The sequence below is a fragment of the Oryzias melastigma genome, linkage group LG13 (assembly GCF_002922805.2).
Source record: "Oryzias melastigma strain HK-1 linkage group LG13, ASM292280v2, whole genome shotgun sequence".
NCBI lineage: Eukaryota > Metazoa > Chordata > Actinopteri > Beloniformes > Adrianichthyidae > Oryzias > Oryzias melastigma.
The window spans coordinates 6,523,399-6,543,818 of record NC_050524.1 but is presented as its reverse complement, the minus strand read 5'-3'; the positions used below and the strand labels follow the sequence as shown (position 1 = coordinate 6,543,818).

The 20,420-nt window shown below is 38.0% G+C and overlaps 1 protein-coding gene across 1 annotated transcript in view; it reads right to left on the bottom strand.

Annotated features, from left to right (window-relative positions):
* The window catches only part of cntn5 (contactin 5), a gene marked incomplete at its 5' end in the record, with an annotated part of 141,210 nt that overhangs the window by 91,547 nt on the left and 29,243 nt on the right, over positions 1 to 20,420 (bottom strand). Inside the window, 3 exon segments of the mRNA XM_024277809.2 lie at positions 2,359 to 2,454; positions 15,298 to 15,473; positions 15,546 to 15,669. Coding sequence (XP_024133577.1) covers positions 2,359 to 2,454; positions 15,298 to 15,473; positions 15,546 to 15,669 — 396 coding nt within the window.

The window sequence follows — 20,420 nt, the reverse complement described above, 5'->3', positions numbered from 1 at the left end:
TATTCTCACCATAAAGGTTTGAAAATTAGATAAAGATTTCACGAAGGATGACAGTTCGAAAAGACCTTCTACTCCCCCTAGTGGAGCGACGATGAACTACAGGACATGGATGCCAGTTGGTGTCAATCAGAATTTTGAAATTTTCAAGAGCTCTAACAATGCTGATAATGCACGAGTACTTTTACCACAATTGTAGCCTACTTGTGAGGGGGATTCATCACATAAAGATTCCTCTTTGACTATCCTTGATACAAGATTGTTTTCTTTAACCAATGGAAAAAAGTAATTTATTGTAGAGAAAATAAATCTAACGTTTGGCAAGGACTAAGATTTCTATTATTTTTAAGTTTTGCTTAAAGTTCATGGTTTTAGGTACTTTAAAATGTGTGTGTTTTTTTTAAACATGTACTTTTAAAGGGAGATAGTTGGGACAAATACTCCTTGAAGAGCATTCAGGCGCTGAACTTTACCCACGTACTTGATATGGTTTGAAAACTGATCTGCCTAAAAAGAATGTCACCTTGACCACTTTTATGACTCTTACATTTTTACACTTTTTAACAAACTGAAGTTGTTAAAATATAATACATCTAACATCCAAAAACATATTCATAAAAAAAGATGCAGATTACTAAAACAAATTGAAAGTTTATCATCATTGTGCTGGGCTCCTGAAGAATTTTCTTTCTTTTTTCTCAATACTATATTGATCCACTTGGTCAACATAATGCAATGGAACATAAGGGTCTTACACTATGTCATTATGACTGAAACTTGTGTCAATTACAGCTTGAAGGAGCAAGGCTGCAGCAAACTGCAAATGTCAGAAAATCAATAGTTTCATCATGCTGGTACCACTGCATAACATCATCTCCAATGTCAATCACGCCTCTGCCATTCAAATGAGAAAAAGTGAAGGAATAGAGCGTGAACATTTTTGCTTATAGTGTAAAAAATGGAACAAAGTACAAAAGCTTTCGTTTTTTTAAAACCCAGCACATTTGGTAATAAAGTCCCACTCCATTCATCTTTTGCTCTATTTCAAAATCAATCCCAGTAATATTTTAGTTATGATTATGCAGTTTTTAGCCAAAATACAGGAACAAGTATATCAGGGGGAGGTTTTGGAGATAAAAGATGGTTTGGACATATCCAGAGGAGAGACAGTGAATATATTGGTACAAGGATGTTGAGTCTAGAGCAAGAGATCTAGAGGAAGACCAAAGAGGAGGTTTATGGATTCAGTGAACAAAGACATGGAGATGGCTGGTGTTAAACTAGTAGAGAATGCAGAGGACAGGGTTAGATGGAGGAATCACAGACACATTTCTGTGTTGTTTTCAAGAATAAAGCTCCTGCAGAGTGGTGGAAGTTCAGCAGAAGTTTGCCTCTAAAGCCTCGTTTCCACTGAGTGCTCCGATCTGGTCCAGTATTTTGAGCGTTGCCATTGAAAAATGGACCCATTAAACAGCACCCACCCGTAACTCTTGGGGCCCCTCATCGGTATTGAGAAGTGGAACAGAACGGTTGGGGCGGAGCCACTGTAGCCACCCGTTAATGAACACAAAATGAGGACAATGATGACATTAGAAAGCGCCAACGTATTTCAGCTAACGTTTCCAACATTTGAAAACATTCACAACCAGAATGTTCTTTCAAACAACATTAAATTCTTGTTATACCTGATCTACAATAAGTAAAGCAATGAAAAGACGAGCTACTGGATGACCTTCATTGTTGTTTGTTTTCTAGCTGTTTTACTACAAAGACACACTAGTGGTCTACAACCTGGATGCGCTGTAAAAACAAACTTCTCGGTGGAACTGAAGCTTCACTGAGTGGAAACGCTAGCCAGAATTAACTGGACCGTACCGTACCACTCCGGATCATTCAGTCGAAACGAGGCTTGAGTGGAGTGAGCCTGCACTCATTTCCCATTATTCTTTTGTTTACTCTATCCCACTGGCTTACAGCCCCTCACAACAAGTTTGGAGCCACGATGTCAGCTTTGACGAGGAAAGTGTAAGTGGATGCATCGGAATGGAGCGGAGCAGGAGGCTTGTGGCCTGCTGGTTGTAGATTTCACTTAACAATTAGAAGCTTTTCTTTCTTTTTTTTATTTGTATCAAGAAATATTCAGAAATGCAATTTTAAGCGTCATTTTCTTAACTTCAAAAGGGATGAAGCAGGTTAAGAAAATGATGGATAGATGTTCTACATCATGAAGAAATGCAATAAAAAGATGTTAAAAAGGAGAATCACTCGCTGATGTTTCTAAACTAATAATAAAACAACGTTTGAGTTAACAAATACCGAAAAAGAAAAGATGAGCATTGTGTTTCATTCAGAGGCTTTTACCTGGAGAATGAGGAGGAGGGCTGCACATGAGCACCACACCTTGGCCTTCTCGCACAGACACAGCTCCTCTGCTCTTTGTACTGAAAGCCCCCAGATCTGAAACAACACAGGAAGACATTGTTCTTCGCTAAGTTCCATGGAGTGCTGCACACACATTGAACGTTTCCTTCAGAAATCCAAGGATATATCATACATTTTTATCCAAGAATGTTAGATTTTACAAAAAAAAATGTATTGCTTCTAAATGTATGAATAATTTAATCGCCTTCTGGGCTTATAATTGAACTAAACAGATAAAGATGTCTTCATGTTCTGCTGAATCAGAGCTCCAAAGTAGAAGTGGGCTGATCACCCAGCAGGGGTCTTTACATCTACATTGTTTTGGTTCAATTACTTGAAAAATGCAGTATTTTAAATGATCGTTGGCCAACCACTTATAGCTGTGCACTTCAAAGAGCTTTTGCAGAAAAACGCTAAAAAAAAAGAAAAAATCCCAAAAGAAACCACACCACAACACCAAAGGTTAATATGAAGCATTAAAACAATCCTGAAGCTACATCCAGAGGAGATCATGCTGGTAAAAAAAAAGAACAGAGAGGAATACATATTTCATATTTCACCGCCCGCAAAACGACTGTTTCAGTTGGCAGCCCCCCGCTGTGAATGTGTGTTACTGTAGATACTCCCTTCAGCTTCTTCTTTTGGTAAACAAGAGTCGTCCTAGGCGGGGGGCCTCATTTATTACATATTAAATGCGCCTTCCCATAAAACGGCTATAGCTTGATAACAGCTCAGACAGCAGAACAGAAGCCAGTTTAGGAGGCTCATTAAAGCAGCCAGTATAGGTGATATCTTTACACAGAAACGTTTGCGGGAATCTGGGAATCCTGGATTTGAGACGGAAGCAGCCAAGAACGATGCCTAAAATCTGCATCTGGCAAATGAAACGTTGGAGGGAAATTATAGCAAAGAAGGTGTTCAGCAATCAGAAACCGAGACGTATGTCAGAGGCACTTTGGTGAGCTAAATCCAGAAGTGTTTTTTTCACCTTCCTCATTGCCAATTGTTGCCTTTTTGTGAGGAGGGGCTCTAACTCGCTGATTGCAAATCACATCTATCCAGCAGAGTCAAAAGTAATGACTTGTTCCTAATGTAAAACAGCAGGATGACGAAACATTTTTCAGCATAAATGCAAAAAAAATTATAATTAACTCTCTAAAGCCCACTACATGAAAGAATTGACAGAATGTTTTTCTTTAATTTAGTTGTTTTTAAACCCTTTGGGGACTCACTTTTTATGAGATATCAAGTGTATTCAGAGTCCGCTTGGGTGTATTTAAACACAAACTTGGTTCCGGATTATCCCGGTCTAACGAACTCTGTTTCATCTTACATGAACTTAATATCTTCAGTCTGACTACATACTGAGATATTTTCATTATTATACGTTGTGTGATTTGGTTAGTTTTTGCTTACAGTGTAATGTCATATTCAAACCGCGATGGGAAATGTTCATGTTCATATCCATGTTCATGTCCGTGTTTATTGGCTTTGTTTTCCATTTATACTGTTAACACACTAAAGAGTATAAACAAACAACCAATAAGAAAAAGGAATAGTCAGAAGCTTATGAAGCTTATTCGATGCATTTCCTTGAAAACTCGACAATTTCCATGCTGATCAGTGTGACAAATAAAAAGATACAATAAATAAAAAAAAACAATCACTTACAACAGATACAAGGAAGTCAAAGCCTTTCAAATGTGTGTATTGTAAGTATTTATACATTTACATTTTTTTAAACTGCAAAAGTGAAGTACTTCATTTTAATTTATCACCCAGTTCATTCCATAGTTTAACACTGAGAACTGAAACACTCTAACTCTATAAAAAATGTTTTAACACCTTAACACAGGAGTGTCAAACTCAATCACACAACGGGCCAAAATCCAAAACATACCTTACAGGACAAACATTTATTGAACATTCGAAAAATACATTTTTAAAACTTTAAAACTATAACTTTTTAACATAATTATGAACTAGATATATAGCATTGCCTGCAATAATTCTAGTGTGAATGCTGTGAGCTGATTTTGGCCACTGAAGATGCTGAAAATGATAGCAAAAAACGCTGAAGCTAATAGCTGAAACGCTGAAGCTAATAGCGGAAACGCTGAAGCTGATAGCGGAAACGCTGAAGCTGATAGCTGAAATGCTGAAGCTAATAGCGGAAACGCTGAAGCTGATAGCTGAAATGGTGAAGCTAATAGCTGAAACGCTGAAGCTGATGGCTGAAATGCTGAAGCTAATGGTTGAAATGCTGAAGCTAATGGCTGAAATGCTGAAGGTAATAGCTGAAACGCTGAAGCTGATGGCTGAAATGCTGAAGCTAAGGGCTGAAATGCTGAAGCTAATAGCTAAAAAACGCTGAAGCTGATTGCCAGCTAGAATATTAGCTAAATGCCAAATGAGCCCAACATTTAAAATAGTAGTAGTGTGTTTTTTATTTCATGTTCAAAGCACACAAAAGGAGTTTTACAATAATCTTGTTTTTTTTTTTTTTTTTAAAAGTGAAAATGAAAAGGGACAGAAAGAAGAAAACTTATTGTCTCTGCCCCATTTAACCAAGTCAGTAAATAATTTCAGTCGACAACAAAATTAAGCAAACAGAATAGACAAATAGTAAAAGAAACAAACACCAAAAATAGTAGGGAAAAAAGTAGTAATATTAACAAATAAAAAAAAAACAATAAAATAAAATAAAATAACCAAATAAAGTAAATACCTCATAAACCCCTTTTTTTCACTATTCTCTTTTTCCCTTCTTTCCCATTATGCCTGTTTTTAATGACTGTTTGATTCATATGATGTGAGCATTTGTTTTTTCACAGTTTTTTTAAAAGTAATGATTGAGTGAGATTCTTTTATAGATTTTTCTAGAGTATTCCATAATCTAATACCCTGCACTGAAACACTTTTTTCCTTCATTTTGGTTCTAACAAATAACTTAGGTTAGCCAAAACAGTTAGCATGTAGCTGGAAAAAATAGCTAAAATTCAAAAATTGCCTAAAAAACTGAAAAATAGCCTCAATTAACCAAAACAGCTAGTGTGTTAATATTAGTCTAACTCCAAAATAGCCTAAAAAACTTTTTTAAAAAGCCTACATTTGCCAAAACAGCTAGTATGTAGCTGAAAAATGTGATAAAACCCAAAATAACCAAAAAAGTCGCAGTGAATGCCAAAATAGCCCAAAAAAACAAACAGAATGCCAATTTTTAAAGTTTAAACTATTAATGTTCAACATAATTATGAATAATAAAAAGGCAGGAATATTATTCTAGAATAAATCAACTTAAACCTTAAATAACTTTCAATATTTGAGCTCCATAAAAATATATTTTGTCAAAATTATACAAGTTAGAAATGAGCATAAGATAACAGTAACAATCAAATAAAATGATCTGGATTTAATTATCCGGAGGGCTGGATTCGGCCCCCGGGCCTCGACTTTGACACATGTGCCTTAACATAAACAATGTCCTTTAATTTTAAGGTTTCAGTAGAACAATATTAAGAATTTAAATAATTTGAACGTTCAAGCGACCACTTCAGCTTTCAAAGGCGTACGTACATGTGCACGTTTTGGGCTTGCGTGTTCAAAATTCTTGCTATGCACATTTTTTGCCAGATTTTGGGCTCTATGTATAAAACTGAATGCGTGATTTCATGGAGGCAGCCATTTTGAAATGAGCAGGAAAAGCTCTTCCACTGCCCCTAGTGGAATGATGATGCACTACAGAGCAGAAAATATGGAATTTTTTATGAAAGGTTTTGGTCATGCTATTATGACAGAGATCTCAACAGCTAGATAGGGAACAGTTGTGAAATGTACAGAAAGCATAAAGGAGAGCAGAAAAAAAGGGGAAAAAATGCTTATTCCATCCATCACTGGGCGATAAACAAACCATATTGATGTTAATTTCAGAGAGGGACGAGTATCTGCAGATCTTTTCAAGTCAAAGCAGCTCTTTAATTTTATTACCAACAGTGCTGCTCAGAGTGGCTCGATACCTGGGCCTAAGCCAGCCTCACGTCTGCAGAGAGCGAAGAACTCTTTGGGGAAAAAGATCAGAGGCCCTCCTTTCTGCCTGCTGCCTTCAAAGTCACGGCTGAAAAGCAGCCCCAGTCTGTGAATTTCAAAACAAAAAGGAGGGGGGAAAAAGCATCCTCCTGAAACATCTCTGGAACCGAGACACGACCGGTGGATATAATGTAGGGAGTCTCCACTCAACTTTTCTTCCCCGATATCAAACTTCAGTGTGGACACCAAACCTCGGAACTGTTACTGTTGTGTTTACTTTAGCAGAGAAACGATTCATTTAAACTTCAAGATCAATATAATCAATTTATTTCATTAAACATCTTGCCTTAGAAAGATCAATGTGATTGGATTGGGAAAAAACATCAATAAAATTGATTAATCGTTACACCTTTAACTTGTAAACTTTGCGTTTTTAAATCTTCATACTAATTATGTGCCCACAAATATTTAAAATACATAAACTGACTGTCATCAACAAGTGAAACCAACAATCGTTCATTAGTATTCTAATCTAAACCCACAAATTGTGTATTTCTCCAACATAAAGTTGGGTTTCCTCCATGTAAACTATTTAGCATGTTCCGCGTGAATTTATAGCAGTCTGCATTTGTAACTGGGGCAATTATACCCCTGCCATCTCTTCATTTAGATATATGGCACCACACAAGTCAAATAGGTTGCCCAATTTGTTTTAAGCCAAAAGGCCACGCAATTACAGCTCTAAAATATTCAGCCGCAACCTAATGTTATGTATCTGAGGCAGGTAAAGCAATCAACAACTGCGCCGCTGCATGAAAATGTGCAGCGCCGACATAAAAAGGAAGGAAAAAGTTGGGCTCCATGCTGAGTGATAAATGTCCACCATTTGAAACGTGGGAATGTGGAGGGAAGGTTGTGCATTCAAATGTGTGCTTGCGGGAGGACTTTTCGTTGTTTCTCTGGAAGGGGAGTGTTAAGCAAGAGTGGACTGTCGCGCACTGGTGTGGTGCAAAAAAGCCACAGAGGAGGCTGCATTTCACACGTCGTCGCATATTTTTTATTTAAATTCAGATTCATAGCATGTAACTGTCGTAAATAAAATAAACAAACTGGACAACATCTCCACGGCTCAGCTTGGAGGGGACTCAACAACACTATGACACATTTTTTAAACATGTTTTGGGTGCTTTCTAAATAATAGAAATACACTGTTTTTTTTTTTTATTCATTTCCAATAAGGTAACTTGATAAAAATGTAGGAAAATTCCAATAGAGAAAAGGCTTTTCCCCTTCTCGTCTCTGCCACCGTTCAGGACACCGTTTGTGGAAGAGGTGCTCCTCTCAAACACGCCAGAGAGCAATGACACACATCTGTGACAGTGCAAGACTTCACACTCCATTTCAAGTGTGTATCACTGGAGCCCAAAAAGGCAGCGCTCGTTATTCCTCCGTCCAACAAAACCTGACGGGGAGACAGACAGCTCCAGCAATTTATCAGCCAGCCGGCGAACACCCAGACCTGCAGGAAAGTCGGCGCTCCTTCAGAAACCATCATGTCTCACACATACATATGAAAGAGCTTCAGAGGAACCGCTATGTGTTGTCTAATCCAAACTTATCCCACATGTAGAACAGCCTGCAGGACTGCAAGAATCAGGAAAGTGAGACTTTTTACTTCACTTATTTAAATCCAATTCTTTAAAGTCAGTGTTTTCTTAATTGTTCAATCACTCCAACTGGAAGCAGCACACAAACTATAATCAATCCTGGATTCTGTTCTGGTTGGACAAGTTGGGACAGACGGGAGGAAAGACTTGCTGCTGACTCAACACAACGGTTGAGCCACACGTTCATCCAGCGGGCGATATGACAGCTCCAACTCAACAATCACCCGACAGCAGGGGCGGAGCTACAATAAAAACATCATTATAGACAAAAACTAAGAAAACATCAATTGAAGCTTCTTTAAACACTATAGAAAGCAACTTAACTGAATGATAGCATCAATAAAACTGTTTACTGTTTGTGCAGCTACAGTACTTAATTATTTTGTACTAAAATAATTGAAGCCGTTCCCACAAGGGAGACTCTGAACTTTGCCACCGAAGGTGTGCGGCATCTTTCTGACACATCCATCTGCAGGATACTGACTCACCACGCTGCCAGAAAATGACCCGTCTGCTCGAAAATCCAATTTTGTGTAAAGATGAGTGAAGGTGATGTGTGACAAGTGGACCTCATATCAGCTGACACATCTGCCACTCAAGCGAGCATGACCACAAACATATCCTCGGCTCGCCCCACAGGCTGCTTTTAGAATTAATTTCAAAGGTTCTCCCAAGGCGCAGAGGGAGATCAGAACAGGGAAATTCATGTCTGCATGCACACACTTCTGCATCTTAAGTCACAAGTTTTAAAGTTTTTATTGCTGAACGCTTTGGGCTTTCCACCAAATAGTTATTCTATCTCACTTTCAAATCTGAAAAATACTTTGGAAATCAAGATAAGCACAAAAAGAGGGATACTGGGAAAAGACATCAGATTACAACCTGACATTTGGATTAAAAACTACAAAAATATAAATAATTGTGTCATTTTCTAATGAGGCTATGGCCTCTGTAACATTAACAATGACATTTGTAATAAGACTGACAGTTCACTGCCATTTGATTCAGTTAAATTTAGATGAGTTTAGTTCTCTACAGTTTAATCTGACACAATTCTATTCCATTCAGCCCTGAAATATTTAAAGTTTAGTGTTTAATATTTAGTGTTGGGTCAAATTATCCTCATATTCCTAAAATAAATACAAAAAATTAAGCTCATTTTTACTATCTTTTTATATATATTCGGTTTAAATAGAACTGACGAGTTCCAGTAGTTTTTTATTACATCTAAATGGTATCTAAATCAATACGATTCACTTTCATTCAGTTCAAGTAAATGTTACGTTTGTCATTTTGACCATGCTGCTTTTGCTTGTTTGTTTTGGCTCCTCCCTTTAAGGTCTGCTACACTATAAACCACAAATAGAGCTTGTAGACTAGTGATCTGACCAGGTGTACCCCGGTTTCTCTCAGCAGCTGCTGGGACAGGCTCCGGTATCCCCATAAAACCTGTATTTACGGTTCACTTTTTGACATTTTTGACATTCTAAACTCTTCTTTTTTTTGACGTGCTGGCTTTTCCAAAAAAATTCGAGGTCCCCAACCCTCAGGACTTTGTACCGGGCGTGAAACTGGTACTAGGTTAGGGTACCAGTCTGGTACCTGTCCATATCCCATTAGCTTATGCATTTTTTCTCTGTCTGTGCCCCTGTACCAACACTGGTACCGGTTCGTTGGGGGCAAATGATTTAATTGGAAAACAAATTGGGGACACCCAAAACATAAAAAAGTGGCGTGGAGGGAGCCTGAACCATACGTCAATATATGACGGGTTGGAAGTGAAAATGCGGGAATTGGGGACGAGTCCAGGAATCCACTGAAGAGTGCCCCCATGTGGTTACAGTATCTCACTGCACCTGGTAGTTTCAGGTGGCCTCTCATCTAAGGACTGACCCAATTTAAATTTCCAGGATGAAATGGGATTTGGCAAGTATGAGATTGTCCTTTCACTTTACATAAATGTAGTTTATTGTAGGTTAATTCAATTGAATTATGTTATTTATATATATTTTTTCCAATTTTTAAAAGTCACTAAAAGGAATTTTAAGTAAATGCCATCCATCCATCCATCCATCCATCGGGGTACACCATGGACACATCACCATCCTGTCACAGGGCAACTTTTATTCCATTTAGTTCTATAAAAATACTTACATTCATTCCAATTCATTTAAATAATTCTCATCTATTCAGTTTAGTTTATTCCAATCCGGTAGAATTTGTAAATGAAGTTCAGAAAAAATTAATTAAATATAACTAGATTGAAAGTGAATTTAAATCTATTTAGTTCGACTCTGGTAAGTTTGATATTCAGTTTAATTTGAACTAATTCTGTTCAATTCAAACCATTCTATTTAAATGAGTTCATCACAGTTTAGCATATCAGGTTTTCTCCGGTTAATTAACCAAAGGACATGCAAATTCAATACAACCCAATGACATTCACGTTACCTTTGATTACTTTCATTTAACACAGTTTCATTCTGAAATTCTATTTCGTTTCCCAGACAGTAAACTAACCTGTATTTAATCACTCATCAAAAGTTGGATGTTTGATGTCAGCTTCATTTAGGAATAACCATCTTTGCTGAAACACAGCAGCTCTCAGAGACCGTTAGATTTGTAAGCACGTTCAGCAAACGGTCCAGTCAAGCCTCGTCTCCTGTGTGTCACACTGGACCCCAAACCTGATCTCACCCCCTTCCAGAAAGCAATAAATCCGTTTTTGAATATGATTTGAATTTAAATAGATTTTTTCCCCCCAGTTCTGATGTAGGTTTGCTTCATTGTTGCACTGCGTCAACTATTTTTGACCCAGCTTTAGCAGACAGATGGGCTGACATTTTTCTGGGTACACAGGTGAGTTCATAATTTATCAAACTGACAGGTGCCCAGGTCCCACAAGTGTGGATTAAACTCAAATCATCAACTCTCACCCTAATGATGACAACAGACAGGAAAGAAAAGAACCTACGTAGTTTTGACACAACAAAATGCTAAACATTAAAGGCAGAAAGTGCTGTTTAATATACATTAATTCGTTTTTTTTATGCATAAATAATGGGAATACATATAGTATTATTTGAAACAACCACAATATTAACAGGATATTTTTTTTCAATGCTCAATTGAACTATAGTGAGCACAGTGGGACCACACATGCATGATTGGCAGCATAAAAAAGTTTTTCTGTGATACACCTGTGGTGGCCTGCACGAAATATTAAGGTCAGTGAGCCCAAAGAGTGAAAATGTTCATGCACTTTTTCTGTATAGGCATCCTGCAGGTGACAAGTCATGGCAAAAGTTTATGCAACACACAGATGAAGGCATATGGTTTGGATTTAATCATTTTCAAACCCCAAATCCTGCAGAATGTGCAAAGAGTTTGTAAGCCTTTACGAAAAAAAACCAAAAAAAAAACCATTCAAATGTTCTGGAAAAAAATGCATCATATATATTAAGAATTTTTTTTCAATATAGCCACAATGTAATGCGTAAGGCTCCCGTGCGTCATTAGTGCATGCAACTTACATCCACTTAATGAATACTTTGAAATACACTTCCATTAACATGACACATACATGACATTCAATTCTCATGACGTTTCTGAAGGTGGCCACACGAGCCACGAAGTAACGAGGGACAACACCTGCGCTCCACCTAAACCTTTAACACCAGAGAGGTCGCTGGTGATATCTAAATAACACAATGTCTTTGAGATACCGTAACAGTAAAGTCACTTTTCTCCTCGTCAGAATCAGCTGATTGTGTACTTTTACTACAGAAAGTGTTTCATATCAGCATCAAGCTGCTTTTCTGTACTGAAGAATAATTGGTAAAGGGCTGGGGGGTTACAGTAATCAAAATTATTACAACACAAGACCTAAAGCTCTGGTGTAAAAGAATTAGGATGCGGCCACTCCTCTCTAGGAGACAACCCAAAAGCCTACAGTCTTGACACGTACTGGTGTGCATGACTGACGCTAGTTTCACTCTGGATGTGGAGTGGAGTGCACATGGCATCCGCTCTCTCCTACAATTCCTACAATTACCATCATGGGTAATCATGGGTAATATTTTGAACCAAAAAATCTGTTTAGATACAAAAACATGATCGCATTTGTCAATCGCTGTGTTTTATTGTAAAAAACTGGTTATATTTTTAAAATAAACCAGATTTTTTCATGTATCTTGATGAAACTTCCTGTCAGAATTGACACGGATCGCTCGTGGCTCGCGCACAAAATAGACCAAACGCCGAAACGATCAGCTGCATGGCGTAAGCCCTCCCCGGAGGACAGCGGCGCTCTGCGCCTGATGTGGACCACACAATTGGTTAACAAGGGCGCTGACTGGAAGCGGCCTCCGTTCCACTGCGTTTAAACGTCCAGTGTGAACCTAGCGCTTTGCTGCAATCACAGCGGTTTCGAAAACATGCATTCAAGCTTTCACTTTCAACAAAAAGTCTAATTAAACACAAAGAAATTGTGTGTTTCAGGCTTTTGCATTCAAAACCTTTAGCGTTCACGACTGGCTTTACAAATTGGCAATGCAAGTCCACTTTCAGGCTCTACAAACAAAATGTGCAGCCATGGAAGGCATGTTTAAAGCTAAACCAGTTGAACTTTAACCATTCATGGGCTCAGATTTGTGAACTTGAGGTAATATATTTTTTATTTCACACAAGTGCCAACTAATAATTGCACAGCTTCAACAATTCAAACCAAACCTCTTCCGACTTTGAGGACATGCATTAGTATCAGATAGCAACAAGTCAGTGACATCCTATGTTAAAAGCACGTTCAAGAACTCAAGGCTTTAACAACCTGTTGCTTAAAATCATTGTGCTGCAGATTCATTTCAGTTTGTCACTAAAATAAATTCCAATCAAGAAAAGGCTAAAGTTTCAACTGCCTGCAGGTTGTAATAGAATTTATTTGGAAAAGCTACAGCAGGTGAAAAAAAAAATAGAATTCCCTTTAATACATTCAAAGAGTCAAGAAAAAAAAAGAAATTGTTGGTCTAGTTCTTTTGCTTGCTGTTAATTTTAGTCTTTATAGAAACTTTAATACTTGAAATGACAACGAATAAATGCTGAACAAGAGGTTTGTCACGAAATTAAACAGGAGAGAAGGGACTCTGCATAATAGAATGTCAGCAAAACACTGAAACATCATCCTGCACATCATCATAATGTCTTTGATGCATATCCGAATAATGCATAATGTTTTTGCATGAAAATGTGCCGCTGAAGTCTCGGGCTGAAGCTAATAAATGAGCCTCTAAATGTTACATTGCTCATTTTCAGGCCACTTGCATTTTTCGTGTTGTGGGTGTATTTTTTATGCATGACCCTTGGAGAGAAGAAGAGGAGGAGGCAAGGATCTGGACAGATGAAGCTTTTCTGAAGCTCCAGCCTGTGCTTAACCATCTGGGTATATCAGGCTGCCAGTGCAGTCTGGCTCGAACTTAAAATGAATTTGGTCGGGTTTCTCTGATCACTTTGAGAAGCAAAAATAATAAAACGAAGAAGCTGCTCATGGTTCTTTTATTAAAACAGAATACAAGAAAACGTCTTGTGTTCTTAGAGTTTTAGCCTAATCGAGCCATTTGTTTATAACATGATGCTCACAATCATGGGTCGCCATAACAACAAAGAAGATGGTGCACTTTCCTCCCCAGCTCAGTAACTGAGAGCACAAAGTTCCCAGAAGAAATGAAAGTACAGATGTCGTTGGTTCTGAGGAAACAGGAGTACAGCAACAATGCATTTTTTTTCTTGAGCACAGATGCCGGCTTTTCACTGTGCGTTTGTTGCCTGGACCTGAAAATGATGCTTTGGAGGCATGCCAGGGGATTACTGCAGCAAAAAAAATGTGCTTTCTGCTCTCATTTACCATTGAGACGCATTTAAGGGGACATGGCCTGTTAGTAGTGTATTATTAGTACATACAGCTTCGCCGCTGGGAACTATATTCTGCAACACAACCTTACAGCGGACAATGTTGTGTTTATTTATCCCTGAAACCATACAGGTGTGTGTTAACATAGAGGGGCAAAAAGCTCTGAGTCCATTTCTCTCATGTTGGAGCAGAATGAGTGATGAAATAGAGACTATTATTGGTGTTTATGCCATGGTCCGGGTGAATACTCGATTCTGATTGGCTGCTGGGAGTGGTTTAAAAAATGATGATCCACAATTAAAAAACAAGTTCTGGTCACTAGGGCTGCCACGATTAGTTGACTAATCGACGACTAATCGACTATTAAAATAGTCAACAACTAATTTAATAGTCGAGTAATCGTCACTTTATATTATAAGAAGTCAGAGTGCAGTAAAGTTGAAAGTAATAATGGCTTTATGCTAGTTTTTACTATTGCGGCAATTATTTCAGGTTTTAAGGCTATTTTGTAGCTTAGCTAATAGTTCAGTCACATGATAGCTGTTTTGCTTAAGCTTTTTCTTTTAGTTTTTTAAGGTTGTTTTGGAATTTGGCTAATATTTTAGCTACATGATAGCTGTTTTGGCTAATTTAGAATTTTTTCAATGTTTTTAGGGTAATGTTGAGTTTAATATTTTGCTAGCTGTTTTAGCTAACTTAGTCCACTTTTTGTGAAAAAGCTGAAAAAATAACAAGTACTAAAAACTGATTAAATACATATTTCTTTTTTAAGCAGGATAATGCCCTATGAGCTTGCATTATCAGAAAAAAATGGACTTCACGGAAGCAGGCTTCTGCATCATGTCTTCATTTCTGATAATGCACACTCTGAAATGGCATCTTTGGTGTTTTTAACATGTTCTTGTGACATTTTTGTGACAAGGTAGGGCATATATAAAGAAATTTAAGCTCAAACTTGGATTTCTGAGTAATTCATGATTCAAACTTTTGTGAAAAAAAGGCTGTTTGAAAAAGAGCTCATTTGATAGGTAAAAAATATGGATAAAAGTTCTCTGCTTTGCTTAAACAGGGAGCTCCCAGCAACAGGAAGTGCGAGGGGCACACCAGTGGTCCCGCCCACAAATCGAGGTGAATTTCTTATGACCTACTTCCACTTTGCAGAAAGTGTGCCCTAGAAAAGGGCACGTTTTCCCCAAAAACATTATAATCATCATTGGAAAATGTTTAAAATAGATGAAAATGATCTGAGTGGTCTTTAACAGAAAAAGTTAGAATACTCACAAGCGAACTGTAGCAGAGCATCTCGACTGAGAATACTTCCAAAGCTGTTCTCCGATTTACACTGGTATTTCCCAAAGTCGGTGATCTCGCTGGCATTGGTGATGATTAGGTCTCCATCGATGAAGCTGTATCTGTAGTCTGTGTCTGAGTCCACTCTGGTCCCATTAATGTACCAGCTAAAAAAAAGAGATTTTAATACACTTGTGGGGAAAAGCGGAAGCGCAGACAGAAGAAAGGATGTCACACACCTGTATGTGGGAGGTGGGTTTCCCCGCGCCTCGCAGTGCAGCATCACTTTCCTTTCACCAGAACCCAAAGAAAAAATAATGTCATCTGGCTCCTGGATGAAAACGGGGCCAAACTCCAGGCTCTCTGTGAAGACAAAAGCAGAAGAGGAAGCTTACAAAAAGTCCAACTACCTGAGAATGCAGGGATCTGTCACAGATCGATTCATAAACCAAAATACATTTTCCACATACACGTGTTTTGTTTAGTTGCCAGGGTTCATTTATTAAGCCCAAAAGTGATTTAAGCTTTATAGAATTTATATTTTAACCAATTTATTTTGATTTATATGGTTACAAATATAATTTCAGAGCATAACCCTAAATGGATCCTACTCTTACTTTACACTTTTGGACTTGCAGCTGGTTTCCCGCATAAAAGAGAGTTCCAACTTTCAGTAATAGGTCTTGGCTGCGGCTGCACAATTGTGTCCCTGCTGCCTCAAAGCCAAAAAAAAAAAACTCCTGCTGCAAATTCAAGCATCAGTTTGTGTGGAGTTTGCATGATCCCTCAAGTCGCCTCCAGGCGCTCCAGCTTCCTCCACAGTCTAAAAACATCCATGCACTGGTGGCTCTAAATTGGCCAACCGTAGGAGTGAATGTGAGCGTGTCTCTGTGCAGCCTGTTGATGAACTGGCAACCTGTCTGGCAGAACTGCCTCACCTCTTACCCCGGGATAGTCTCCAGCCTCCATGCGACCCTGAACAGAATGAAGCTGAATGGAATATGGATGAATAAACCGGCCCGGTCTGGGGGTGCAGTGCACAGACTGCAAATCCACTATCTCTTTGGCTGCATTCCCACTTTGGCTCAGTTTCCCATCTCATCGTGCAGTGTTGATATTAGTGTGATGATGGTGTCCGTTCTTTCATTTTACTGATCTAAATTTTTAACTATACTATGCTGCTGTATGGAAATTTTTGTGAAAACACTGTTTTAAAAATCCACTCCCATCGACTTTTAATTATAATTTGCCGTTTTCAGCCAAAACTAGGACGTAGTTTCTGCCTCTTAGTTGTGGGCAGGGCCATTGGTGCGGAGCAACCCCGCCCCCCTTCCTCTCCTTATTGCTGAGAGGTTGAAGAATAAAATATTTTTCAAATGTCATTTTTTGTCTTTTCTTGTCTGAGTTTTTGTGACGAACCGGAAGAATCACATGACGGAATAAAAAATAAAATCTGAAAATATGTGAAACCCGAATAAAGAAACACAAATATGCAGAGAACACTGTATTTAAATTCAGATATAATTATATTCTTAAGCCTTTCAGAGTGAACTACATCCATATGATATGATATCACCTTTGGCACACTATAGAATGAAATTATTTTGAAATATGAGTAATTTCAATAAGGTAATTTTCCTACACGGAAGTAAGACAACTCGATTTCTAAAGCTCCCCCTTTTGCTCCCTGTGGGCGCCGCCCATTTTCTGACACCAACTTAGAGCTGGCCTTGGCAGTGTGTCTGCTTTTCTCCCACAAAAATTACATTACATATTGTACATATAAAATTGAATTGTTTTGCCGATCGCCAACACGGATAAAATCTGTTTTTTTGTGAGGAATTACCATTATAATACACTTAAAAGCTCAAAAAAGTTTATTTTATATAATAGTAATAGTGCTAATAGGATTCACTATCACAGTAATTTGGAAAAATCTATAAATTAATTATTTTAATTAAGATCTTGTTGCATATTTCTTTAATACATTGCAAACATTCAAGAAAAAAAGCATTGACAAATTTTGTCACAAATTGTGGACTTGTTGCAGCTCTAACTGTAACTAATGCTTTTAACTTCTATTGTAACGTATCATGAATACATTTACAATTGTAAATGTGCCTTCAGTGGAACACATCATATGGATTTAGGTTTTGTCTGCACCAAACAAACAAGCGAATCAACCCCTGTGTTTTACTGCCACATCCTGTGCTCCCATGCATGAGAAATCCTGGCATTATGAACCTGCATCACTGTTTAGGCAGATGTGTCATCTCCGAGCACAAACGACGACCCTCCGCCGTGCAGAAATAGGGCTCATTATCATGAGGTGGCAGCATGAAATGGGAAGTATGTGTGCACGAGGGTATTAATGCCCTGTTGTAAAATAGACTTTGATGTTAAACACCCAGACAACCCAGAAAGCTCAGCAACAGGAACAGCCAAGGCATGCATGGGAAGAAATGAAGGCGCTAAAAGGTTGGGTTAGGATTAGAAAACAGACAAAGAATGGCTCTTTATGTGTTTAAATTATCATAAAATGAAAGATAAGAAATTCACTGAATCTCAGACACCTGTTTACTCATTTTAAATATTTAGTGTAGATCTCAAACGGTAGAAAAGCAGTGTGTTTAGTAAATGCCTAAAGCTACTGACCCACCAGGCATGTGAATGGACATTTAACCCATACTGTTCACACTGAACAAGTAGGGAGGGGCTAAGTATGCAGCCTCCATTTTCCTTACAAATACTTTAGAATACTCTGACCACGAAAATGACAATCACAATGGTATGGGATTACAGTAGTATTCTCTACTTTTATTAAATCCCTTAAGGTGGTCGTATGAAGCAACTACAAGACACACCTTTAAGATGCGTACCTGTGTACCCAGACAACCAAAAAACTTGCAGCACCATCGTGGTCAACCCCCTATGCAGATGTATTTAACTAAGGTATAACAAGCAGTTTCTGTTTACAAAAAAAATAATTTAGGTCAAACTTCAGTTTGATTTATGTAACTGGGCTTTTGCATAGAGGATAATTCCACACAGACAATTTGGACTTCCATTTGATCTGCTCAACAAGCGACAACAACTGAAACAACGCCATCCGTTCTCTTCTACCTGCTTAGAGAGGATCTAATGTGTCTCCGTGAGTGTTGTGGCTTTTCAGAGTGCGTGTAATTTCATCAACTTAGGCTTCTGCAGGGAAATTAAGAGGCTTTCCAAGTAAAATCCAATTGAAAAATTATCAGTGTTAGGTTGCAGCTCTGACTGATGAGACAAATGTACCTTTCTTATTTACATCTATGTATTTTCTATATCATGTCATTACTCACTCGGAGCTATAAGTATGTAGAATTACAATCAATTTGCTGAAACCACAAAGACGCTTAATTGTTAATTTGAGCCGTATATATATCAAAATCCTTTATTAGAATCAGTGACTTCTTTCTAATTCTTTTAAGACATGTGAACATATAACAATCAAGAGGATAGAATTTATATCCACAACATTACTGTTTTCTTCTTCAATTATATTGTAGTTTTGTGACTTAGTCTTCATTTTCAGCTAAGATTTCAATGAATAGGGGTGAATGGTGGTCTCACAGTGAAAAGGTGCTGGTTTAAATCCCAGCTGGGAACTTTCTGTGCAGAGTTTTCTTGTCCTCCTCATGTATGTGTGGGTTTACTCTAGGAACTCACACATTAGTGTGTGAATGTGCATATGGGTGAATGGGACTGTGCAGCACTTTAGACCCTGCAAAATGATAGTAAAGGGCTATATAATTATAAAAGATTTACCCTTTACACCACTGATTAATTACTAAATGATTAGAACAAAAACACAAATATTACCATTTCAACACCACTTTCAGTTTTTTGTTGTTTATATGGTTTTCTTATTTGCTGCTCTATATTCTTTTCTTTCAAATGTCTGAAATAAATGCTTTGAACTGAACTCTTTCAATTTCAACCCCCCTTTGTTGTATATTTTCAAAAAATACGTTGTTGATTGTTTTGCATATTATTTGTGAAAATTAATATGAGTAGTCTTGATGTTGTGTCATGAAATCTGGATTTAAAATGTTATTTTTTTCAAACATTTCACCACTCATCCAAGTGGCTTCATAAGTCTGGGTGACTTAAATGTTTCAATTGAAAATGAATCATCTTTAAGATGTCACCTGGATAAATGAGGATGTGGACCGACACCTTAACAGACTGGTAAAATGATTTGTTCCAGATCGAGTCTCGAACCTTGCATTTGCAGTCAAGCAGACTATTGTTTTCCGGACCAAAGCTTGTAGACAAAACCATACGACTAATGATCTCTTCAGTCATTGGCCAGCAGTGATGGTGGAGGGTCAAAACAAAAAGAGAAAGACTGAGGTGCTGCACTTTGCAAATCCTTGCCAGGACAGTTAACTTACTCAAACTTTCTATTTCACTGGCAAATCTTGAAGGTCTGTGTGAAAGCCAGGTTGAACGCTTTTTACTGATACTTTTGTGTGGCGGAGGCTGGAAGGAGGTTGGTGGGGACGCTACGGTGATAAGTATTTATGACATATAAGTTGTCGGGAAAACACTGTGCAAGTATTTAAAGTTGTTTTAATGAGCCTGCATTCATCCGACCACATTTTAATGAGTTGCTGTTGCACCACTGTTCCACATTTGTCCCCTAATAACCAGCTACGGTGGCCGTTTTCATCCACTTGTTCCTGTCTCAGCACGGACCATATTAAAAATGATAGAACTCAGCGAACTGAAGTTCAGTTCCATTGGAAACAAACCGAGAAAGATGGGTCAGAGAGCGGTTCCTGGTCCCAGAACAGAGTTCGCTTGGATATATTCAGACTGAAACTTTGTTCCAGGTTATCGGGGAAAACAAACTCTGGATATCTGACTTAGAATGTATGAAGACACAGAGGATGTTGAGAAATAAGGTTTATTTGATGTGAAGAGTTTTACAAAAACATTGGTAATCATGTCTCCATGTTTGGATATGATCATTATTATTTTCCTGGTACAGGGGGCTGTGTCTGTATGACAGCCTCTTCCACTGTGTTTCTGTGTCTCTGTGACTGAGCTTGAAGGGTCACTGTCTCACCCGA